Source organism: Oncorhynchus gorbuscha, linkage group LG18 (assembly GCF_021184085.1).
Source record: "Oncorhynchus gorbuscha isolate QuinsamMale2020 ecotype Even-year linkage group LG18, OgorEven_v1.0, whole genome shotgun sequence".
Taxonomy (NCBI): domain Eukaryota; kingdom Metazoa; phylum Chordata; class Actinopteri; order Salmoniformes; family Salmonidae; genus Oncorhynchus; species Oncorhynchus gorbuscha.
Genome location: NC_060190.1, coordinates 26,759,582 through 26,786,547, shown reverse-complemented (window position 1 = coordinate 26,786,547; position 26,966 = coordinate 26,759,582). Strand labels below are relative to the sequence as shown.

The 26,966-nt window shown below is 42.1% G+C and overlaps 1 protein-coding gene across 1 annotated transcript; it reads right to left on the bottom strand.

Annotated features, from left to right (window-relative positions):
• Positions 1-26,966, bottom strand: LOC124003396 (carbohydrate sulfotransferase 11-like). The gene is made up of 3 exons (XM_046311621.1): positions 26,424-26,966; positions 10,497-10,579; positions 1-1,222 (listed from the first exon to the last, which is right to left on the bottom strand). The coding sequence occupies exons 1-3, from the start codon at positions 26,515-26,517 to the stop codon at positions 374-376; spliced, it is 1,026 nt and encodes a 341-aa protein (XP_046167577.1). The 5' UTR covers positions 26,518-26,966; the 3' UTR covers positions 1-373.

Genomic DNA, 26,966 nt, shown 5'->3' with positions numbered 1-26,966 from the left:
ACATCTCATCTTAAAGCCACTCTTACCTTTGATATGAAAGATATCTTTAGTTAGTTGCTTAGAGTTCACCAGGTTAGGTCTCTCGGTAACAAGTGTTATTGTGCTTTGGAGAGTCCCGGGATCCATGTTAAAATTGTCTGTAACAATTATCTTGAGCCCTCTGTCATAGGTTATACAAATGTTGTCATAAAGCAACAGCTGCTAAAAGTCATACAAACAGCTGATATCAGCTGTCTGATATTTGACTACTTCAAGCTGCCACGACACAAGCAATAAGCTAGTGGGGACTGGGCACGACTTCATGCTTACAACTGCATTACCTAGTCCTTATGACAGACGGTTCAAACAAAGCCTACTCCTAAGAAAAGTTACTTCATCCAAACTTCAGGTACTCCGGCGTGGAGTAGTTGAACAGCAGGAAGTCCATGTGGTATAGGTTGTACAGCTTCTTCTGGTAGAAGGGGCTGATGCTGTGGAAGAACTGGGCAGCCATGTCTCCCGTAGTCCTGGTGCTCTTGGCTGAGGTGGGGAAGGTCACCTGGCCCTTCACCCCGGCCAGCTGCAGCACGTAGCGGGAGTCCTGCTCCAGCGTCTCGTACTTGCCCACCACATCATAGTGGATGAGGCAGGGGTGGCACAGCGTGTGCACCCGCTCCCAGTGCTCGTTGAAGGGCTCCTCACGCTGCGTGGCCGGGTCCACCAGGTAGTACACAAATTCCTCAAAGGAGACGTCGTCGCCCCGCTCCAGCGCCTCGGCCTGCGGGTCGGGCCGATGCTGGCGGATGATCTTGGTGCCATAGCGCTTGTGGAAAGCTGTGTTGTAGCTCCGTGTGAACTTGTTGCGGTAGGCCGAGACGAGCCGCTCAAAAGGCTCGCGCACAAACACAAACTTCAGGTAAGAGCGCAGTCGCTGGTTGATCTGGGAGGTGGAGTACTCAGAGAGGGTGCGTAGGTTGCCCGGCACGTGGGCCTCATTGGCGGGAATGGCGAGGGGGTCGCGGTTGGGGCCAGCGGCACCTGTCAGGACCATGAGAACTCGTTTCCAGTTGGTGCAGGCCACCTTGGGCACGTAGCAGTAGAGCAGACCATGCTGGTCGTCCACAATGATGTGCTTGAGGTCCTCGGGGATGAGGACGCGGCGCTTGCGCGTGTACGAGCGGCAGGCGTCTTCCAGCAGCTCCCGCCGACCCTGGTGGGTCACCTGCACTGCCGACTGCTCCAGCTACAGGAGAAGAGAGGAGAGGATTCAGTGAGTATTCCAGGTAGTGACATAAAAAACCAGCTTGAATTTGTCTGAAATTCTGGTAGATGTCTCGTGTTGTTTGATCAGTTTGTTTTCTTGAGGTGAGTAGAAAGTGAGATGGTTATGGCTGGAGGATACTTTATATCCATGTTACTGAACACATTGGCATATTTCAACAGGTGAACGCAGGAAGTTTCAACACTCATCAGATTGCAGAATGGGAGACAAGAAACCGGTCTACACAATACGAAAAAAATATATATTTAATGAGGCTGAACACAAGGCTGGACAATCTACGAAGGGTTCTGGCCCCACAACAACCCCTAGCCCAAACACACTTCAAGTACATCCAAAATAATTGGATAGGTATAGGCAATGTTGTTGTAGCGCCACCTTGCCCGTATCTTGATTAATCAACAAAAGTATAATAACACCCTTGCTTTTCTCGAACTAACAACTTGCACTTGTATTTTCTTAGTAGCACTGGCTTTGCAGATAGTTTATTGAGGAGAAATGTACGTACTATGACATGTGGTCGTCTCACCTACATATCTTAAGATGGATGCACTAACTGCAAGTCACTCTGGATAAGAGTGTCTGCTAAATGACTAAAATGTCAAATGTAAAAATGAAGGGGAAAGGGGAGACCTAGTCAGTTGCACAACTGAATGCATTCAACCAAAATGTGTCTTCTGCATTAAACCCAACCCCTCTGAATCAGAGAGGCTAGATGGATGGAATTTTGTTTACATATTGCTTATACCCATCCAATTCTTTCAGATTTACACAAGTGCCTTATTAGGGGCTAGGGGTTGTTTCTGTATGGGGCCATTTTCAACCCGAATATGAGGGGGAAAAAACACCCTTTCAAAAGTAAGGCTTGGACCTCCTCAGTCTATAAACCCATGTCACACCCTGGCCTACCCAAACATAAAACAAAAACACAAGATACAATGACCAAGGCGTGACATGCAGCTAATGAAGGAAAAGCTGTGTACATTTCCAAATACTGTGCCAAATCATATGTGAAGAATGCAACATAGATGCAGAATCATCTGGCCAAGTGCATAAAGTTACCTCAGCGCTGACAAAAGTCCCTCTACTTCTATTCGAGGTGAACATTATTAATCAGACACTTGAGTTTTTGAACTCGTTTTTTCCTAATCTTTATCGATAGCAACAGCTCATGGTCCTCCTGGAATCAGAAGTTTTTTTTGACTCAATGGAGGAACGTAGTCAGAGAAGTGCTGATGAATGTCTTGCTCGAGCTGTGTATGCAACTGGTTCACCACTGATGCTCACAGGCAATGTGTATTGGAAGAGATTTCTGAATGTTCTTCACCCAGCATACACCCCTCCAACCAGACATGCTTTATCTACTCATTTGCTGGATGCAGAGTTCAACAGAGTTCAAGTGAATGTCAAGCAAATCATAGAGAAATCAGACTGTATTGCAATCATCTCTGATGGGTGGTCGAATGTTCATGGGCAAGGAATAATCAACTACCTCATCTCCACTAGAGGTCGACTGATTATGGTTTTTCAACGCCGATACCTATACCGATTATTGGAGGACCAAAAAAAGCAAATACTGATTAATCAGGCAATTTTTATATATATATTTGTAATGATGACAATGACAACAATACTGAATGAACAATGAACACTTTTATTTTAACTTAATATAATACATCAATAAAATCAATTTAGTCTCAAATAAATAATGAAACATGTTAAATTTGGTTTAAATATCGCAAAAACAAAGTGTTGGAGAAGAAAGTAAAAGTGCAATATGTGCCATGTAAAAAAGCTAACGTTTAAGTTCCTTGCTCAGAACATGAGAACATATGAAATCTTGTGGTTCTTTTAAAATGAGTCTTCAATATTCCCAGGTAAGAAGTTTTAGGTTGTAGTTATTATAGGACTATTTTTCTCTATACCATTTATATTTCATATACCTTTGACTATTGGATGTTCTAACAGGTACTTTAGTATTGCCAGCCTAATCTCGGGAGTTGATAGGCTTGAAGTCAAACAGTGCAATGCTTGAAGCATTGTGAAGAGCTGCTGGCAATACAACCTGCTGCTGCCTACCACCGCTCAGTCAGACTGCTCTATCAAATGGTAGACTTAATTATAATATAATAACACACAGAAATACGAGCCTTATGTCATTAACTTGGTCAAATCCAGAAACTATCATTTCGAAAACAAAACATTTATTCTTTCAGTGAAATACGGAACCGTTCCGTATTTTATCTAACGGGTGGCATCCATAAGTCTAAATATTGCTGTTACATTGCACAACCTTCAATGTTGTCATAATTACGTAAAATTCTGGCAAATTAGTTCGCAACGAGCCAGGCGGCCCAAACTGTTGCATATACTCTGACTCTGTGTGCAATGAACTCAAGAGAAGTGACACAAATTTCCCTAGTTTTGCCTGCTAACATTAATTCCTTTTAACTAAATATGCAGGTTTAAAAAAATACTTCTGTGTAATGATTTTAAGAAAGGCATTGATTGTCATGTTTTGTCTTATATTGTCTTGTCATTTTGCTTTTCCTTCTGTTCGTTTTCCCCCTGCTGGTTTTTTTAGGTTCGTTCCCCTTTTTCTCTCTCCCTCTCTCTCTCTCTTCTCTCTATCGTTCCGTTCCTGCTCCCAGCTGTTCCTATTCCCCTAATCAATCATTTAGTCTTCCCACACCTGTTCCCTATCTTTCCCCCTGATTAGAGTCCCTATTTCTCCCCTTGTTTTCCGTTTCTGTCCTGTCGGATCCTTGTATACTGTTCACCGTGCTGTGTCTTTGTATCGCCCTGTCGTGTCGTGTTTCCCTCAGATGCTGCGTGGTGAGCAGGTGTCTGAGTCTGCTACGGTCAAGAGCCTTCCCGAGGCAACCTGCAGTTCGTTATCGAGTCTCCAGTCAGTTCTCGTGATTACGAGTGAAATTGTTTCTTATGCTTTATTTACCGCTCCGATTTGTCTAGGAGTATTGCTATTTCCTTAAACTGGATTAAAGACTCTGTTTTCGCCAAGTCGCTTTTGGGTCCTCATTCACCTGCATAACATTGATGTTTATGGTTGGGTACATTTGTGCAACGATTGTGCTTTTTTTTCGCAAATTCGTAAATTATCCCCCGTTTGGCAAAGTTGGCTGTCTTTGTTAGGAAGACATTGTCTTCACACAGTTCACAATGAGCCAGGCAGCCCAAATGGCTGCATATATCCTGAATCTGTTGCACAGAATGCAAGAGAGTGACACAATTTCCCTAGTTAAAAGACATTCATGTCAGCAGGCAATATTAACTAAATATGCATGTTTAAAAAAATATCATTGTGTATTGATTTGAAGAAAGGCGTTGATGTTTATGGTTAGGTACACATTGGTGCAACGACAGTGCTTTTTTCGCAAATGCGCTTGTTAAATCACCTGTTTGGCGAAGTAGGCTGTGATCCAATGATAAATTAACAGGCACCGCATCAATTATATGCAATGCAGGACAAGCTAGATAAACTAGTAATATCATCAACCATGTGTAGTTAACTAGTGATTATGTTAAGATTGATTGTTTTTTATAAGATACGTTTAATGCTAACTTGCACCTTACCGTGGCTCCTTGCTGCACTCGCATAACAGGTAGTCAGCCTGCAACGCAGTCTCCTCGTGGAGTGCAATGATTGGTGTCCAAAAATGGCGATTACCGATTTAATTAATCGGCCATTCCGATTAATAGGTCAACCTCTAATCTCCACCCCTCAACTAGTATTCTACAAGAGCATAGACACAAGGGACAACAGACACACCGTTCTCTACATTGCAGATGAGCTGAAGGCAGTCATCAATGACCTTGGAGCACAGAAGGTATTTGCACTAGTGACAGACAATGCTGCGAACATGAAGGCTACTTGGTCTAAAGTGGACGAGTTCTACCCTCACATCACACCCATTGGCTGTGCTGCTCATGCATTGAATCTGCTCCTCAAGGACATCATGGCACTGAAAACTATGGATAGACTCTACAAGAGAACCAAGGAAATGGTTAGGTATGTGAAGGGTCATCAAGTTATAGCAGCAACTTACCTCACCAAGCAAACTGAGCAGAATAAGAGCACCACTTTGAAGCAGCCCAGCAACACCCGTTGGGGTGGTGTTGTCATCATGTTTGACAGTCTCCTGGAGGGGAAGGAGTCTCTCCAAGAAATGGTCATATCACAGTCTGCCGATATGGACAGCCCCATCAAGAGGATCCTCATGGATGATGTATTTTGGTAAAGAGTACTAAGCAGCCTGAAACCTATAGCAGTGGCCATTGCACGGATTGAGAGAGACAATGCCGTCCTGTCTGATGTTCAGACTCTGCTTGCAGATGTAAGAGAAGAAATCCGTACTGCCCTGCCCACTACACTATTGCTACATGCAGAGGAAACTATAGTTCTGAAATACATCAAAAAGCGTGAAGACTTCTGCCTGAAGCCCATACATGCTGCAGCGTACATGTTGGACCCCAAGTATGCTGGCAAGAGCATCCTGTCTGGTGCAGAGATCAAGAAGGCCTATGGTGTCATCACTACCGTGTCTCGCCACCTTGGCCTGGATGAGGGCAAGGTTCTTGGCATTCTGGTGAAGTACACTTCCAAGCAAGGGCTTTGGGATGGATATGCAATATGTCAGTCGTGCCAACATATCTCATCAGTCACCTGGTGGAAGGGACTTTGTGGATCTGAGGCTCTTCAACCCTGTTGCCTTCATCATCCTTCAAATCCCACCAACATCAGCCGCCTCAGAGCGCAACTGTTCCTTGTTTGGGAACACACACACCAAAGCATGCAACAGGCTGACCAATACAAGGGTTGACAAATTGGTGGCCATCCGGGCATATTTGAGGCTTTTTGAGCCTGACAACAAGCCATCCTCAACAAGGTTGTAAAGTTACAGTGAAGATGAGGCCTCAGAGTTGGACAAAGGTGGACATTGAGGAGGTCCAGGAAGAAGACATGGAAGCCTGAGAGGAAGACAACCAAAGCTTTAGTTTCTAGACTATCATTTTACAGATGTATGTTGAAAACATTTTTGGGAGATGCGATGGATCATTGGGAATCATTCAATATTCCCTTTTGTTGTTCAGTGAAATCATCCCATGTGAAGAGTCAACTCATTTAATTAAAGTTTCATTCGTAACAATTTGTTTAGATTTTCTTTCTGTTGGAAGGATTGAATCATTTGCAATTATGTCAACTTATGATCAGGTAAAAGGTTTATGTTTCTGTCTCTATATGATATGGTAAATATATCCAATGCTAAAAACTTTTACATTTAAATGGTACTAATATTAATTTGCATATATTTCCAAACCCTAGTCAGGAGTTTGTTTTTCAGTTGAGCCGTGGCAAGTAAGCTTCACGTTATCACCAACATGAGCAGATTTGACCAAAACGACTAGTTCTACATCCTGTTAAATGTTGTTATTGCAGATACACTCATAGTAGCCCAGCTGAGGTAATGGTGAGAGAGAGGTCTCCATTCTGGAGTTTAACCCTGTTTTCAATGCCTCGACCTGGGGTGAAAATCCTGTTGATCAACTAGCCACCATCTTCTGGTTATCGTACATTGGTAAAATAACAACTCAATATTTATCTCCCAGGACAAATAAGTTAGCAATGGAGGCTAGATAAATGTCCATGAATATTTCAGGTGTGTTTGACATGACCCGCAATTAATATAGTTGGTTCACAGTTGGTTTAAATATTTTTACCTGCGAGTCATGATCGCGTCTGGTAAGGATGAACAAAATCTAAATGCTTGTGATGGCGCATGCGGACGCATGTGCCTGGCCAGTGTAGTCAGCATATAAGGGTAACTTAAGCATGCAAGGTCAACTCTCCATTCATTGTAAAACCTTTGCTTAAGTTACATTTCCAGTATAAACAATTACACCCTTTCATGTTCCAAAACTAAAGTTAGACAAATCAGAATAATATTTGTTAAAATCTTCCACCAGTTTTGCTTGCTGCCTGCATAAACTCAAACTCAAATTCCTCAAAGTATAGCAAGAGCACAGAGTTCCACTTTGGACAAGCTAAGTGCAAAATAACAAAAAGAAAACTGCAAAGCGATTATAAGTAAATAATGTCTCAAGCAGTTCTGTCATTTGGCATGAGCCTCAGACTACCCTCCCTGTATGATTTAATTGGCAACAGCCAAGCTAATTTCTCTCACATTCTCTCCAAGTCTTAGTTCTGGAACAGTCCCTACGTAATGTCATACTGTATAATATACCACAACCTGTACATACAAACACATCCCGGGAATGATGTATGTTTTCTACATTACAATTACCCTGGAGTAATGCCTGTGGCCTGGAGTAATGCCTGTGGCCTGGAGTAATGCCTGTGGCCTGGAGTAATGCCTGTGGCCTGGAGTAATGCCCATGTAATGTCAAATGTTGCCATAAAGTTTTAGCGAACCTTGTGTTGATGAAAAGTAATTGCAGAGAGTTCCAGGCCACAGGTTTGCTTTTTGCCTCTGCTGACACCAGAATGTCAAACCGTCATAGTGACACACTGTATAGATGTTTGTTTAGAAGAAGAATGTCATGAGGTATTTAAGTAGCCTATAAAGTACAACTCTATAGGCTACCTATTAGGGATTCATATTTTCCCGTTTAAATACCGGGAATAATTCCTACTAACAGAGAGAGTCCGGAGAAATACCGCAAAAATACCCACTTAAAGAATTACCCACTTAAAGTGTTTAAAACCAAGATATGGTCACTATGCCAGGGTTAAGAGGGGCGCTGCACCGGCTTGGTTGTGCCACTATGGAAAGATTTCAGAGCAAATTAAACAGATATTTTAGTAATGTTATAGTAACTATCTTTGATCAACCAATGCCATTGTTGTGAATTGCAAAACAGGCCATTCATAAATTCTGAGCGTTATCATGTTCCTCAATTAATTCATCGCATTTCAGCGGTAGGCTATCTCGACACAGAGGCCCCCAGGACGCACCCTGAATAAAGAGTTGTAGAATCAAACGGAGTTTGCAACGGCAGTCAAACAAAAGTCAAACGACCAAAGTTGCTACTCTTGGTAGATAACCTCCTTCAACGAATGACAGAATATCTCCTCTATTTGGCAAAATCAAGTTGATGATTATACAGCTTGCAGATCAGCTCATGAATAACCGGGAGCTGAAGAGTGGAAAAAGTTTAAATGTCAAGATAAAAATATCCATATCTACTCTCATACCGTTTGTTGATCACACATTCTCTACCGAAGCTCTCATATGGGCAGCAAGTACGAGACGGCGCAGAGAAGCAGGGAACATGTTATAACGGTATTTTGACAGCCATAGGCGATTACAGATTAAAGTTAGGAATTTTCATGAGAGACAGGATTCAGGATTTTGGGTTTCAGTGGGATAGGGACTGGATAGGAAAATAGCTTAGGCTGTAGGACAGGATAAGTTAGAATTTTCCCTCATGAATTGTTAACAGACAGAGATGCCTATGTAGTGAATTGTGCAGATTCAATTTGTGACTGTCTGAAGAGTCCCAATGACAGCTCAAAGAGGCACACGCTATTTTGTAGGCCATACTGTGGGGGTTTATTGTAGGGCTTATAAACTGCATTCTGGTGTGTGTGCAGTACTGCAGTATCAATTATGCATGTGTGTCACGCCCTGACCTTAGAGAGCCTTTTTATTCTCTATTTTGGTTAGGTCAGGGTGTGACTAGGGTGGGTACTCTAGTTTGTATATTTCTATGTTGGCCTGGTATGGTTCCCAATAAGAGGCAGCTGTCTTTCGTTGTCTCTGATTGGGGATCATATTTAGCTGGACGTTTCGTTACTCTTTATTTTGTTTTGTTGCTGGTTCACTTTAATAAATATGATGAGCGCTTTCCACGCTGCACCTTGGTCCAATCCTTCAAACAACGAACATAACAGTGTGCTTTGAATTTATGGTGACTTTGTGTGAAGTAAATACACTAAGTTTAAGGCTTCCATGCGACAACCTGTTTGGATAAGGTGCCATTTTATTTTTTGCTAATCTGCTGCTGCGCATGTCGTGTATTTTGTAGTATTGCAGAAGTGCAACATTGGATACATTTTTTTGTAATTTCCCAGATCTTGTCATTCAATTTTTTCAGGAAATGTGAAGAGTGTTCCTGGGACAGTCCTGGGATCCCATTTACCCATGTTAATCCCTAAACTATTTATAGGGAACTTTATACTGCACCCTATCACTGTCTGGACATTTTTTCAACAGTGGTATGACAAGTCGAAAGAGGGAGGGAGAGAGAGAGGGGGAGATTGTAACTTTGCTAGCATCTATGTCAGTTATTTTTATTTTGAACAAGATGGTTTTATGCCCACCACACCTGAGAAGCAGGCAAAATTAACTGTGTGAATTCCCTTTGCATTATAATTCATCTTTTTTCATCCTAAGCATCTAAAATAATTGTATTTTGCTAACCAATGTCTGACTGCAGTCTGGAATCGCCAAATCAGGGCTAGGAATGAATCATCTTCAAATCATCTTCTGCAGCAAAATTTTACGCAGACGTTTGAACTTTTGTCTGATGAGTAACTTCAAAAGAGCTGTACTAGACAGTAAACAAACCTCAAAAAAAGGTCAAGGGTCGCACCTGTGTCAATCACTGACTGTCACCGGTAACTACAGCAGACAGTTTCAAAGGCTTAAGATGTACAGATTTCAAGACACCCGAACCTTGTAGCTTAAGGTACATCTGTAGTGCAATGTGGGCTTAATAATTATGATTTAACCTAAATCTGCTTTTACAGACAAACCATTCACATCAGAGATGGAATGAAACAGATCACGCATATATTAATTCGAGATTTCGGCTGTCCGCGCACACAAAATGTTTTCATGAGGTAAGTTGAAGTTTGGTAGCCGAAGTCTACAACCCTTCACGGTGATACAGTAGGTCAACAGTAGGGGTGGGAAATATGGACGGGATTCTTCAATTAAGCATTTGCTGTCATTCAATGAGAGAGCGCAGCAGCAGCAGAATTAAATGTCAGCTTTCCTCAACCAATAAGGTTAACACTCTCACATTATACGGAACTTTCAGCAAGTAAACAGCAAAGGCTCCGAATATTTAAAAAATGCACCTTGAAAAATTCACAAAACAAGATCAAAACAAGTTCAGTGGTCATCAACACTCATGTAGCTATAAATTCATCAGCCAATGATGTGAAGGCTACCTGGTGGTGGGCGGGACTTACCTGGTCACTGTCATAGAGCATCTGGAGTGGACTTCTCCCTGACTTTCCCTGGCCGCTGCTCCTCCCACTGCCCTGCGCTGAGGCTGAGAAAACACACACAGGTACACATATCTAGGTCAGTACAGGCAGATTACCTATAGTACACACTCAAGACCGCTAGCCATCTCTGCTGCATTCTAAATTGGTATCCACACACTCCATGTTATGCCATTGTGGCAAATCATCAGGTATGGCAAGTTATTACTGAACTTTCAATTTGAATGCAAATTTCATGTTTGTTTAATGTTGAGCCCAATGCTTGATAAGCGACCACTCTGACACAGCCTAGTTGAAACTAGGGAAAAATGTATTTTACGCCCGTGCCATAGTTTAGTTAGTGTTAGTGAAAACGCGCAACTTCCTAAAAAAGTGGCAAGAGAGATAATCATTGAATCATGTTAAATGTAAAGGTATGAATGTAACCACAATCAGAGACTTTAATATAGCCTAATAGAAAGTCACAAATACAGTTGAGTCATAGGGAGACCAGAAAGAGAAACTCACCCATGTGTCATTTTTTACATACTGTACACACTACTACACACCTGAGGGTCATTAAACACTAACAAACAGGTGCGCACACCTGGTTGTCACAGAGAAAAGAGAGGGTATTTTATGTAAAACCAGGCCTCAAAAAGGACTGTGCATCCATTCAGACTACTGTATCTTTTACTGTAGCTCTCTCCTAAACATACAAGGCAGCAACACTACTGAAAACAGCACTCCTTTATGGGAGCAGAGGAGGAAGTGGAAGGAAGTATGAGGCGAAAAAGGGTGAATATTTGCTTGCAATCATAGAAAACCAAGAGAGTAGATGGAGGATAAACAGTGGTAGGAAGCCTCTGGGACTACTTTAAAGTTACTTTAAGAAACATGATGTGGCATGTAGATTGTTGTTGTATAGGCTGTTGTTGTCGTAGCCTCTGTTTCGTATGCTGTGGCTCATGTGATGTTCTATAAAAAACAAAATGGTTGGCAGTGCAAGCATGCAATTTACTGTGTTATGGTTAAAAAAATGTCACATTTGTCAGACAGTGTGGGTTGACAAGAAACCTTCACATCGGAATTGAGAGAGACAAAGAGTCACAGACATGGTCTCTCGAGACAGGGGAGAATTGGTGAGGAGGCAGCCAGACAGGGCATGGCTGAGATAATTGTCTGTGTTTCAGTGCCATCAAGCACGTCTTCAGAAATCCGACATCCATAAATGGCACCAATTTATTCCTTCATGTTACTGTACAAGAATGGAGCATTCACCTACTGAGAATAATTAGCTTAAAACTTAAATGAATTAGCATGACTTCCAGTAGCTAATTAAAAAAACTAAATATGACTGGGATTGAACATAAAAGTATGAAAAGGATAAAACAAACTGATGTGTCACTCTGACCAAATGAGTGGAACACACAAACACACACTGCAACCCACACTAAGGAGGTCAACAGGACCAACTTAGCCACCATACAGTACACCAGTCTGGTGGAAAGATTTAGACTGGAGAGACTACAACTGGTGGCATACAGTCTTCCTATGTACCCAACTGTCCACTGACCCAACCACCGTAGTTTGGTCCAAAATTGTCACGTCTCCTCCCGCTACGGCACTCAACGTCACCAGTCTACTAACCGCCGGTCCTGGCAACCCATCATTACGCTCACCTGGCAACCATCATTACACACACCTGCGCCCCCTCATGAGGCACACCTGGACATTATTACTACCTGATTACTTCCCTTTTATCTAGCACTCTGTTGTATCACCCATTAGGTAGTATTGTTTCCTGTTTAGATGCTACTCCTGTTGTTGTATTCAGTCCATGTTCGTTCCTATTAAACCGACAGGCTGCACCTGCTTTCTGACTCCCTGCGTCTCCTTCACAAAAATGTAACATTCTCGTACTAGTCACTACTGTTGGGTTCTGAGAATATGAAATACACTTATTCATGTCACTGAGGAAGAGAGGGTAATGTATAATGGTTTACATTGTGTCAGGATATGTTATTGTTAGACATCAGGGATCCTATGGGAGGGATCCTCTGGGAGAAGAGACACAGTCTGGTACCAATCACCATGACAGCCTTGAGTTGGGGAGGAGTGAGGAATTTGGGGTAGAGGTCAATGGAAGTGAGGAAGAACAGATATCACAAAGGTTCTGTCTAGCAACAGAGATGCGTCGTCTGTTCAGATGTTTAGGAGGATACTCAGCCTAGGAGGAAGGGTTAAATATCAGTTCTTCTGTGAAAATGTATTTGTCTAATGCAGCTGTATTGATCCTCTGGGAAGAATAAACTTGGGTTAAGCTTTCATAGTGTCCGTTGAGTTTTACCCACCGGGCACAGGCGTCATTTCAACGTCTAGTTTTGTTTTACATTCGGTTCAGTTGTCAACTAACGTGAATTTAATGACAAAAATTACCACGTGATTGGATTTAGGTTAAATGTTGTGTGAAATAAAGACGAAATTCCCTTACGTTGATGACATTTTTTCAGTTCCACATTAATTCAACATCACATACATTTTTGTTGTTGTTCAAATGACCTGGAAACAATGTTTATTAAACCAGTTTTTACCATTCAACCAGTTTGTGCAGTCTACTCACTACACACCAGAGATCCATCAGCACATGACTTCAAGAGGACATCAACATTCAGAAAATATGTTTATACAGTCATCCCGTATGTTTCTATATGTTCAGCTCTTTTGGCAAACGCAAGACAGTGTTTATGTTAAGTTTAAGGACATTGCAAACAGCTGAAGCACATACTGTAACTATGCCATAACATTTTCAGGAAACACTTCTCTTCTAGCAGTGTAAAGGCCACCTGGTGTGTTCTTAGTCCTTGCATCAAGACATTGAAAAAAGGTATGGGGCTACATATACACAGATGACATTTTACACAGTCATTCCCAGCTCGTAAGACCGGTCCACCTGCTTTCAGTATACCCGATTTTAATATATTATCCCTTGCTTTAACGACCTCCGCTGTTCAAGTCAATATGACTGGTACTAACTTAGCCCTGTTAAGGCCGTAAAAGCAGTCGGTCTCTGTCCAGTTCAAAGAGAAAGAGAGGGCCTCTTCTGACAGTGGTCCGACATGTTTCAACTCTCGGGTAAAGCTACACGGAGGCACTTCTCAAACCTGTCAAAATGGAATTGAGGAGACTTTCTACCTGCGAAGTTACGACCGTCATAAATGTGTATCACTGTATACATTTGTATCGCCTGAATTTTCTTATTCCACTTTATTCCAATTGACTGCAACACTTGAGATGTGATTTTTTTTTGGCATAAAAGACCAGCTGAGACATGCAGTGTTTGACACTTGGCAAAACGAGCATTTTCGATATTTTGTCAGTTTTTTCTTTACTGGGAGAATTCACAATTCATATTCTTTAATGGAAGAGAACTGGTTTAAGACTTGGCATCACAATTTGAAGTGGCATCTGTGTGTTGACCCAACGCTAGCCTCGATTTCAGGAGTATGGGAGTATGGTAAGGTGAGACTAACCCGAAGCAAATGACTATGCATTTCATCCGTTTTAAGAGGTAACTTTAAGATAGAAATGGTCCTATAACAGTTAGGATCAGCTTGAGCTCCCTCTTTAAATAAAGGACGCAACGTGGCTGCATTCTAAGCACTGGGAACCTCCCCAGAGAGGAGAGACATCACACAGAGAAAATATAAATATACATTGTGGTACGTTTATTTATTTTATTTGTATTTAACCTTTATTTAACTAGGCAAGTCAATTAAGATAACATTCTTATTTACAATGACGGCCTACCAAGGCAAAAGGCCTCCTGTGAGGATGAGGGCTGGGATAAAACCATTTTTAAAAGTAGGACAAAACACACATCACGACAAAAGAGGCACCACAACATTACATAAAGAGAGACGTAAGACAACACAACAATGGTAGAAACAAAACAATTGTAGCAACACATGACAACAACACAACATGGCAGCAACACAACATGGTAGCAATACAAACACGGTGCAAACATTGTTAGGCACCGACGAGAACATGAAGGGCAAGAAGGTAGAGACATTCTTCTTCCCGAACCCCATGACCTTTGCTTTGGAGGTGTTCAGAACAAGGTTAAGAGCAGAGAAAGCTTTGGCCATGTCAATAAATATAGCAGCAATATTGCTTAGAGTCAAGTGCAGTGGTGACATAATTTAGGAGCTTTAAGGTTGCAGTGACACATCCATAACCTGAGTGGAAAGCAGATTGCATACCAGAGAGAATACTATAGACATCAAGAAAGCAAGTCAGTTGATTATTGACAAGTTTTTCAAATACTTTTGACAAACAGGGCAAAATAGAAATAGGACTATAACAGTTAGGATCAGCTTGATCTCCCTTTTAAATAAGGAATGCAACGTGGCTGCCTTCCAAGCACTGGGAACCTCCCCAGAGAGGAGAGGCAGGTTAAAAGGTCAGCGATAGGCTCGGCGATGATAGGGGCAGCAAACTTAAAGAAGAAAGGATCTAAACCATCAGACCCAGATGTTTTTTTGGGGGTCAACTTTTAAGGAGCTCCTTTAGCAAATCAGACTCAGAGACCGCCTGAAGGGAGAAGCTGTTTAGCGGGTCAGGGGAAAAAGAGGGAGGAGCATCAGGGTTAGTCGCATTAGAAGGGCTGGGAGATGAGGAAGTGTTGAAAGGGCAAGGAGACGTGGCTGAGTCAAATAGGACTCCTGACTTAATGAAGTGTTGATAAATGAGCTCAGCCACAGTAACTACCAGATTATCAACATTAAGTGACATGCGCAGCTGTGAGGAGGAGGGTTTATTCTCAAGGTATTTCACCGTCTTCCAGAACTTCTTGGGGTTAGACCCACAGAGAGAACTGCTCCTTTAAGTGGAGCGGTTCGAGAACTCTGTTCCTCGGTCTCCAAATCACTTAAGGACATAAAATGGTCCACTCACACACGTACAGTCATGAAGAAAGCGCCTCTTCCCCCTCAGGAGGTTGAAAAGGTTTGGAATGGGCCCTCAAATCCTCAAAAAGTTATATAGCTGCACCATTGAGAGCATTGTGACTGATTGCACTGCTTGGTATGGCAACTGCACCGGCCTCGATCACATGGCGCTACAGGGGGCGGTATATACAGCCCAGTACATCACTGGGGCCGAGCTCCCTGCCATCCAGGACCTCTATATCAGGCGATGTGAAAGGAAATTCCGGAAAATCGTTAAGGACTCTGCTTCCGTACGGCAAGCAGTACCAGTGCATCAAGTCTGACACCAACAGGCTCCTGAACAGCTTCTATTCCCAAGTCATATGACTGCTAAATAGATAACAGAATGGCTCAGCAGGCTATCTGACTTGACCCTTGTGTTAAATGTTGTATTTTGGACTGACTCTGGACTAACGCACACTGACACTCCAACACACACATAACATACACACACATTTATACTAACTACACTCACATGCAATCATCATTTACGCTGCTGCTACTCTGTTTATCATATATCCTGATGCCTTACCCCTATACATACAGTATCTACAGTACCTCTATCACTCCAGTATCCCTGCACAATGTAAATATGGTATTGAAAGTGACCCTGTATATAGCTTCTTACTCTCTCGTGTTCTTATTTCTTATTTCTTGATTTATTTTGTCATTTTGTTCTACCTTATGTTATTTTTAGTGATACAGTAATATTGATTACCGCAACGTTGGGTTTAGAGCTTGCAACAAAGGCAATTCACTATACTTGTGCACATGAGATTAAAACTTGTAAACGACACAACTCAACGTGGCTGGATTAACCCACGACACAACTCAACATGGCTGGATTAACCCATGACACAACTCAACGTGGCTAGATTAACCCAAAAGGCGTACGTTCTAAAAGAGGGAGGAAAGTGACACCTAACTGCAGTGTGGATTAACTTCAACACACACACACACACACACTGACAGAAGAGGAAAGGCTGGGTGCATCAGGAATCCAGCAGAGCAAGACTGCCACGCAACCAAACCTTCCCCTGCAACAAGGATGAGGGAGAGTTAAGAATAGGTGCCTTGTGCGTGTGCACGGTATATACTCTAGGAGTCCTGATGTAATATGCTAAATAGGATATAGTGTAAAGAATGGCTAAGGGAAAATGTTTTGTTTCTTAGCATTCATGCTATCACATTGAATGGACCGGCTCTGATTGCTTAATCTTGTCCGATCCCAATCCAATCAACCAATAGCATGCGATCGCAATATTTATAAGGCTGTTGAGCTTCAAGCTCTATATATACCCATTAGGCTAAGCAGCATTAGATCCAATTTGATGATGCTGTTGTGACATGAGTCAGGAGTGAGTGACTTTATAGAGATACACCGTATAAGCAGGAAGCAACGTGTGCGGCAGGCTCAAGGAGGGTAAATGCTATATGCACACTCCTGACCTGCAAACCAATATTTCATTTAAGAATTGGTTAAAAATAGGTTAAGGTTAGAGTCATGGTTAAGGGTTTAGTTAAGGTTAGGGTTCATTTAAAGGTCAGTGACAGCCACTGTGATCTACAATGCTGTTTCTGCATTACCTGGTAGTTCCACCAAGGATAAAGGCAATTGAATACTACTTTTGTAAGATGAAGAGTATAGAGGGAAATGTATGTATGTGTGGCAAGGAAAAAGGTAAACGGACGATGTGTGTGTCTCTCTCTCCACGCCCGTGTGAGACTCGGCAAGTCTGAATGTCAAAGCCACTTGTGAACAATGAACACACTCACACTCTCTATGCCAGAGCAAAGCATGCGGGAAATATATACTGTAGACCACTGTAGCTGGGGATAACCTATAAACCCAACAGCTACTTAGTTGGCAAGCTAGATCTGAATAACTGCGTGTCAAAATATAATATTTTTTGGAAACTTGCTACTAGAAATGACATGTTATTTGTGTGGAGAAACAACCATTTCCACGCTGAACAATTTTTACCTTCATTTTACTAGGCAAGTCAGTTAAGAACAAATTCTTATTTTCAATGACGGCCTAGGAACAGTGGGTTAACTGCCTGTTCAGAACGACAGATTTGTACCTTGTCAGCTCGGGGATTCAAACTTGCAACCTTTCGCTTACTAGTCCAACACTCTAACCACTAGGCTACCCTGCCGCCCCATTGACCTTGTATATACAGTAACTTCTTACATTCTCGTGTTCCTCTTTTTATTTTTTCTCATGTGTTTTTGTTCCACCTTATGTTATTTTTAGCACTACATTGATATTGATCATTGCATTGTTGGGTTTACAGCTTGCAAGAAAGGCATTTCACTGTACTTGCACTTGCACACATGACTGTGGAACTTGGAATTATACTGACCAAAAATATAATCGATCCCGCAGGTGAAGAAGCCGGATGTGGAGGTCCTGGGGTGGAGTGGACGTACTACCAAATTCTCTAAAACGATGTTGGAGGCGGCTTATGGTAGAGAAATTAACATGAAATTATCTAGCAACAGCTCTGGTTGGCATTCCTGTAGTCAGCATGTCAATTGCATGCTCCCTCAAAACTTGAGATATCTGTGGTATTGTGTTGTGTGACAAAATTGCACTTTTTAGTGGCCATTTATTGTCCCCAGCACAAGGTGCACCCGTGAAATGATCCGGCTGTTTGATCAGCTTCTTGATATGCCGCACCTGTCAGGTGGATGGATTATCTTGGCAAAGGAGAAATGCTCACTAACAGGGATGTAACCAAATTTGTGCACAAAATTGAGAGAAATACGTTTTTTTGTGCGTATGGAACATTTCTGGGATATTTTATTTCAGCTCATGAAACATGGGACCAACACTTACATTGGGTTTATATTTTTGTTCAGTATTGAAGACCATTTAAAGGTTACTTTCTCTACAGACATAGCTTTACCATTTGTGGGCCAATCACAATGACAAAAATAATGTTGATACTTAAATAATGTTGATGATAAAAAAGGTGTTGCCAGTGCCACTGTTGTCAATGGAGCCAACTTGTACAGTAATAGAGAGAGAACGGGTCTCCAAAGGGCAATGTTGTCACTTTGGCCTGGCCCTTGCCTAGCGTGTGCCAAGGTGTGGGGGCATTTTGTGGTGAACAGTGATACAGTACATTGATGTATTTCAAACTGTTTTATAAACACATTACAACTTCCTTATGGAAATTGCCACTGTCAGTCAAGGCAGCACACATTTTAAATACGACCCCTCCCAAACCTTTTCATTTTTTCCCTAATTAAATGCCAGGAGTACAGGTAACGTCAGTACTATTTTTGAATATGCGAAGCAGGGCCTGGCAAGAATGTGATGACTATAGCTACTGTATTCCAGGAACGAGCAGAGATGACACATTGAATCAATGCGCTCTTAGTACCTTAATTTCCTGTTGTTCTTATTAGGGCCGGGACGATACCAGTATCTCTATACTTATTAGTATCGTGGCAAGGAAATAAAACATGAAGTGAATGTAACTTATTTAGGAAAACAGTCATAATGTTGGAAACAGACATCATAATGTTGTCTTCTAGTCACTTTAATTTATTTTCCAATCTACAGCACACAATATTTTACAAACAGCAGGTTTTTAAAGGACCAAATTGGTCTGCTTCGTGTTTTCATTTTTGCCATGAAAAAAAAAACAAATGCGATACTGGTATTGTCACAGCACTAGTTATTATCATTGTACAACCATGGAAAGTTACACAAAAAAATCTACAAATCACTCTATTTGCTATTCTTCTGATGAATTCAAATTTATTCGGATGAAAACTAATGAGCAATACGTTCAGGAGTTTCCCATCCAATTACGGAAGATAAATTGTTGCATTTGCAAGCATTACCAGCCAGCGGCTGAAGATCTAGGCCTAAGTAAACCCCAAAAATTGCTCATTGTATATGTTGACTGAGTATTGCTCAGAATAAGATTGTTTCTTGCTTGCTTCTAAAGCTAAGCAGGGTTGGTCCTGGTCAGTTCCTGGATGGGAGACCTGGTGTTGGAGGGCCAGTAGGAGGCACTCTTTCCTCTGGTCTAATTTTTTTATCCCAATGCCCCAGGGCAGTGATTGGGGACACTGCCCTGTGTAGGGTGCCGTCTTTCGGATGGGACGTTAAATGGGTGTCCTGACTCTCTGAGGTCATTAAAGATCCCATGGCACTTATCGTAAGAGTAGGGGTGTTAACCCCGGTATCCTGGCTAAATTCCCAATCTGGCCCTCAAACCATCACAGTCACCTAATAATTCCCAGTTTACAATTGGCTCATTCATCCTCCTCCTCTCCCCTGTAACTATTCCCCAGGTCGTTGCTGCAAATGAGAACATGTTCTCAGTCAACTTACCTGGTAAAATAACGGATACATAAAAAGATCTGCTAGCTAAGTGACAGAAAATTTAACCCAAGTACAGACTTGTCTACCTAATAGAGCCCCACAGTGGATGTGTCATAATACCCATAAAATCTAGCGGTCAAACAGGGAAATGGTTCCAATCATTTTTCCACGATTCATTTTTCCCATAGGGAATTTTAGAAACACTTAAAATAAGGGCTGTGTTTCATGTCGGCTTACGTTTGCGTGACATTTTGATAACCAGTTAAATCTCAATCAGACAAGATTAGTTTTATCAATATATTTGGCTCTATTTACTCTCAGATTCTAAAATGCTAATTAGCATCAAAGTAGACATTGTGCAAGACCACAAATCCTTGAAAGCTCCTGGACGCCATCTCTAGCTGACACCTTTGCTAACAGGTATTTAGTCAATTTAAAACTTCAAATTTTTAACAGTTTTAAACAGTTTACAGAGTTGTAAATTTAAAGAAATGTAGACAATGTATTAATTACTAAATTTAGCTAACATTAGATAGTTAATGCAGAGATTCTTACCATTGCTTCTATTCGGCAGTCTCATCCATATCATTATGGCATTTGTAGTTCTATATGATAGCCACATTAGCAGCTAATTAGCATTTCATTTTGGGGGAGTAAATACAGCCGCATACTGTATATTGATAAGTCACCTTGTCCTGAAAAGATTTACACGGTTATTAAAACGTCATGCCAGGCTAAGCCTACATGAAACACAGCCCTTATTTTAAGTGTTTCTAAAATCCCTATGGGAAAAATGAATGGTGGAAAAACGATTGGAATCATTGCGTTGTTTGACCACATGGTTTTATGGGTATTATGACTCATACCGTGGTACTCTATAAAGGTGTTCTTTGCACTCAACCAAAAACCCATTTATGTGAGCTGACCAAGTCCTATTAGCTAACACTGTGAAGTTAGAACCCATGCTGATCCTCTCTCTTTCCCACTCTCCCTTTCTGGTACAGTAGCAAGATCTTAGGAGATGCAGAATGTAGAAAGGCCAATGTGTGTTTCTCCTGTCCCTGCCATGAACGCTGCTCTGTGTGGAAATCCCTCGGGAAGCAGGGCCCCATCCCCCTCCACGGGCTCTCCAGGTCTGCCAAAGAGAGGCGCTTTACTGAGAGAGACACTGCTGTGTGGAGGCCGATCCCCGCTGCTGCTGCAATGTATGTGAAGTAGAGGTCGACCGATTATGATTTTTTCAACGCCGATACTGATTATTGGAGGACCAAACAAGCCGATACCGATTAATCGGCCGATTTAAAAAAAATGTATTTGTAATAATGACAATTACAACCATACTGAATGAACACTTATTTTAACTTAATATAATACATCAATAAAATCTATTTAGCCTCAAGTAGATAATGAGACATGTTCAATTTGGTTTAAATAATGCAAAAACAAAGTGTTGGAGAAGAACGTAAAAGTGCAATATGTGCCATGTAAGAAAGCTAACGTTTCAGTTTCTTGCTCAGAACATGAGAACATATGAAAGCTGGTGGTTCCTTTTAACATGAGTCTTCAATATTCCCAGGTAAGAGGTTTTAGGTTGTAGTTATTATAGGACTATTTCCCTCTATACCATTTGTATTTCATTAACCTTTGACTATTGGATGTTCTTATAGGCACTTTAGTATTGCCAGTGTAACAGTATAGCTTCCGTCCCTCTCCTCGCTCCTCCCTGGGCTCGAACCAGGAACACAACGACAACAGCCACCACATCGAAGCAGCGTTACCCATGCAGAGCAAGGGAAACAACCACCCCAAGGCTCAGAGCGAGTGATGTTTGAAACGCTATTAGCGCGCCCTAACTTGCTATCCATTTCACTTCGGTTACACCAGCCTCAACTTGGGAGTTGATAGGTTTGAAGTCATAAACAGCGCAATGCTTGACGCACAACAAAGAGCTGCTGGCAAAACGCACGAAAGTGCTGTTTGAATGAATGTTTACGCGCCTGCTTCTGCCTACCACCACTCAGTCAGATACTTAGACACTTGTATGCTTGTATGCTCAGTCAGATTATATGCAACGCAAGACACGCTAGATAATATCTAGTAATATCATCAACCATGTGTAGTTAACTAGTGATTATGATTGATTGTTTTTTATAAGATACATTTAATGCTAGCTAGCAACTTATCTTGTCTTACTGCATTCATGTAACAGGCAGTCTCCTTGTGGAGTGCAACAAGCGAGAGGCAGGTCGTTATTGCGTTGGACTAGTTAACTGTAAGGTTTCAAGATTGCATCCCCCGAGTTGACAAGGTGAAAATCTGTCTTTCTGCCCCTGAACGAGGCAGTTAACCCACCGTTCCTAAGCCGTCATTGAAAATAAGAATGTGTTCTTAACTGACTTGCCCAATTAAATAAAGATTAAATAAAGGTGTAAAAAAAACACCAAAAAAAACAAAACAATTGGAGCCCAAAAATACCGATTTCGGATTGTTATGAAAACTTGAAATCTGCTATTCCGATTAATCGGTCGACCTCTAATGTGAAGGGTGTTAGTGCAAATCCACGGGTGCGTGGGTGGTGGGGGTTATCTTTTTTAACGAGAGTGAGAGTCTTAGGAGAGTGCAAGCAGATGTGGGGCAGGTATCGTCTTGGTCTTTCCCCGAGACACATAGTATGGATTACGGAACAGGTGGAGGCTTATATTGTGTACAGGCACATTTGTGGGGGTAAAAAGAGTAGCAAGGCTGCCTATAGCAGCAAAGCAGACTATGGTGTTCCACAAGGAGGGCCGTCTTCCAGACGGTTCTTTGGATCGTCACCAAGGTTGAAGTCTTTAATTGCGTGCCAGGTTGATGACATGGGAACACCTTACATGCTACGCCCGTTATGTGCCGGTCAGAAGACAAGTGTTTTGCCTAGTGAAGAGAACAAGCCTCTCAAAGCGCTTCACGGGGATCTGCGAAATTGCTGAGCATGGGCATGGGCAATCTAGGGGGGATAAAGTGACCTTCAGCACAGATCTAGGAACAGTTTTAACTTCAAAGCTAACATTTAGGTGACAGTGCCAAACTGGGGACAAAACAAGAACACAGGGTACATCAAAATTCCACAAAAAAAATGGAGAGAATTCCCATTGCTATTCCCAGTAGTCCTCTGTGTGAGAAGATAATCCAATCCTAGATAGGGATTTGTGCCATGGTGAGAGCAGCTGGAAGTAATAGAGGCCAATTATGAACAAAACCAGAGTGAGCAAAGAAATCCGTGTTCCCACATCACACAAACTAATCTAATCCTGGAGCGATTGATCTACATCATTAGAGGATGCTGAGCAGGAGGACGGCTCATAATAATGGCTGGAACGGCGCAAATGGAATGGTATCAGATACCATTCCGCTCCAGCCATTACCCGAGCCTGTCCTCCCCAATTAAGGTACCACCAACCTCCTGTGTTCTACATGAATATGCAACTGGCAGGGGGAAAAGAACAGGTTGGAACAGCAGGGCTGAACTGAACTGTCATCAATATCCCAAGATGGCTACAGATCTGACGGCAATCTCAGGCAGAACTCATTTCACTTGGCAACCTGAGAGTACCATCGAGATCTGCATGACAGACAGTCAGTCGGTGTCTCTTCTGGGACACATAGTACTAGACTGAAGTCAAACAACAATGACAAACATATGAGAGACTGGAATATTCCCCAGAACAAAGTTCAAGACACTTTGTGCTCCTACTCTTCTAAAAGGCAAGACAATGTACAGATTTGTGGCTAAGGATATTTGTATAGGTCTGGGGCACTGCAATTGATTTTGACACTCGTGTGTTGAGCAGATAAGTATTTCATGACCCCAATGCTCTTGAGTCAAGCCCAGGCAAGGCAGGTATGAGGTGGAGACCAACTTCACAGTGTAAGCTGATAGTTGCCCCAAGCACTGATCTACAGCCAGGTTTCCTTAATTAGCCATAATGATTATGGTTGGGACCAAGATAGGGAAATCAGGCCTCAGAACAGAACTAAATGAGTGAAATCATTGGTTTGGAGTCTTCTTTCACCCGTCCACTTGTAAAACATATTTCTGACTTGTACACCACAGAAGCATGCACTGGCTTACAGGGCATATAGAGAGGTTAGTGGTGGAACGATCCTGACAGTGTGTCTGCGTTATAGACATAACATGCCATTGAGGTTTAGTGCCACATGCTGTCTCACATCTTTTCAAAAGTTGTGTTGTTCCACCAAGGCTTTTTTTGTCGGACCCTCAAGATCCACTGGCTTTCGCTGCAAACCACAAAGGGTATATTGGGTTGAATACACGTTGTGGCCACCACAAACATTTTATTTGTGTCTCCTGGGTCAGGGGGATCAGAGGCTAAAGCCAGCATCTGGTGCAATCTATGTAATTATCTTTCTTGAACATGAGAGTGTGGACTGTGCACACAGAAATCCCATTCAGCAAGTGGGAGAAAATTGACGCTGCCCTTTTTGTAAGTTAAACAATGCTCTCCAGTGTGATATGATACTCTCCCTTTGTTAACATAGAAAGACATCTACGTCAGACTGGGGTCTGACAAAACAGACTTAGAAATGGAAATGTTCCCAAAGTCTCATCTGCACGCCCGACTGCAACATTTAGAAGCCCGTCCAAATTCATTTGGCAAAGGATGCAGATTTCGTTACCCAGACCTCTGCATCGGTATGAAAGTGTGCTCTTTCACGTAGATCTATTGACTATCTGAATGCTCAGAGGCATTTCCTGTTACAGAACTCCATGCATACATTTGTGCTTATGTCATGCTGAAGACCTACAATAAGATGCACCCGTAAAATGCCTTTTGGTTAGACATGTAGTAGTGACAAACCCATATTGATTGACCTTAGCTTGAGCAAAACCTTTCATGGCATTAGGCTAGATAGAAAGGGGGTAATTTCAACCACATTTTAAGTTTAGGACTTTGATTTGATAAACGGAATACGTTCTTAAAAACAATGTCATAAGTAGAGCAACACGCACCTACAGAGCTCCACAAAAGGTGACCATTCTGTTCAAAAGTTTTTAGAAAAAGCCCAAAATGTTACCTTGTAGGACCACATGGACTGAGTATGGTTGGACATGTCTGAATGAGGCCATTGTGCGGGCAAAGAGGGACCAGTGTGGGGTTAGAGGAGAAGGCCGGGTCTCACAGTGAACGGATACACCGACAGCAGCAAACTCTCACCACGTTATTCCACACGGCAGAGGAAACACTGAACCAATCAGGCTGCTAATTCAAGTTTTCCTCCATTCTGCTCTGCGTCCCAACGGGAAACGGAGACAGAGGGTGGGACATGAGGTAAAACGGTTGTGAAAGCTGTCGCGTGGGGTGGGCTGGAGACACCGTACAACAATAACACACCCTTTAAACATATCATCTCTGTGGCTTACTCACTGACCGCAAGGGAAAGGAGACGTGTTTCTATAGTATTATAGCGTGTGGTCTAAGTCTAGTCAGGCCAACTTGGCCAAGTCTGCACAATGACAAACTTTCTCACTGAAGTAGAATTTCTGTTGAAGTAAATGGGCATATACATTGTGTACAGAACATTAGGAACACCTTTCTAATATTGAGTTGCACCCCATTTTGACCTCAGAATAGCCTCAATTCGTTGGGGCATGGACTCTACAAGGTGTTGAAAGCATTCCACAGAGATGCTGGCCCATGTTGACTCCAATGCTTCCCACAGTGATGTAAAGTTGTTTGGATGGCCTTTGGGTGGTGGACCATTCTTGATACACACGGGAAACTGTTTGCTTGAAAAACCCAGCAGCGTTGGAGTTCTTAACACACTCAAACCGGTGCGCCTGGAACCTAATACAATAACCCTTTCGAGGTACTTAAATATTTTGTCTTGCCCATTCACCCTCTGAATGGCACACATACACAATCCATGTCTCAATTGTCTCAAGGCTTAAACATCCTTCTTTAACCTGTCTCCTCCCCTTCCTCTACACTGATTGAAGTGGATTTAACAAGTGAAATGACATTTACGTAATTTAGGAGAAGAGCAACTTACAGTAGTGTGAGTGCATGCATTTTTGTACTGGTCCCTTGTGGGAATCAAACCCACAACCCTGACGTTGCACCATGCTCCACCAACTGAGCCACATGGGACCAACATCAATAAAGGATTATTGATGTTGGTCAGTCTATGTCATGGAAATAGGTGTTCCTAATGTTTTGTACACTGTGCACACCTCTATCGAGCCTTTTAAACCCATTATAATGAAAAGTGTGAATAAGTGCTGGCATGGAAGGCTGAAGGCTACTTGGCTATCAACCATTGGTAGGGATATGACATGCCCCTGTTATCTATTCACACTGTATTAGAACGCAGGAGACATTATAATATTATTCATTGTCTAAATACAATGGATTTTTTTACTCCTAAAATATGCAATTTAAGAGTTTTAATAGAGATGAGTTCAAAAGTAACTTTGTATGCAAAACACTTGGGAAAACATGCATATTCCATTCAGTGTACTGAAATGTGACAAATTCATGAATACAATAAAAGGCTTGTGCAGGATATTTGACTCACCTGGTTTCGGGTTGCTGTGAAAATAGAATATAACCATTATAAAACACCACAAGCACATTGCAAGAACCATCCGATTAACTTTGGGTTTTCTCATCCTGAATCTTTAGGAACGACAAAGCCGACCCAAGTCCTTCTGTGGTTCATGCGAAAAAGGACCGTTCAACGCTCAAGTAAGGTTAGGGATTTAGAGATTCGAGTACATTGCTCGGGTACAGATAGAACCGTCTCTTCTTCAAGTCAAATTGCTGGTTGTTACTTGTGCGATTCATCATTTTGATGTACATCCACGCATATCCTGCGCCGGTGAAAAGTTACAACAGTCCAACCGCAAAAGGAGCGACAGTTACGTGAAGTCAGCAAATAATTAGTTGCAGGCACAACTTGCCATGCCAGTCGCTTGAGTTCTGAACACATTTACTGGCCAGGGTAGAAGGTATTTTATTCGAAATAAAAACGGCAATCGACTTCTCTTACGACGAAGGGGTTTATAATGCAACCCTTCAGAGCTTAAGATCTTTCCAAATGTGAGCTTTGCTGTTAACT

Bases quoted from the DNA above. Each gene is read 5' to 3' on its own strand.
- LOC124003396 (XM_046311621.1), bottom strand. From the start codon at position 26,517: ATGAGAAAACCCAAAGTTAATCGGATGGTTCTTGCAATGTGCTTGTGG. The intron at 10,580-26,423 runs GTGAGTCAAATA...GTGTTTTCTCAG, and splicing joins TCACAGCAACCCGAAACCAG to CCTCAGCGCAGGGCAGTGGG. The intron at 1,223-10,496 runs GTAAGTCCCGCC...CTTCTCCTGTAG, and splicing joins TGCTCTATGACAGTGACCAG to CTGGAGCAGTCGGCAGTGCA.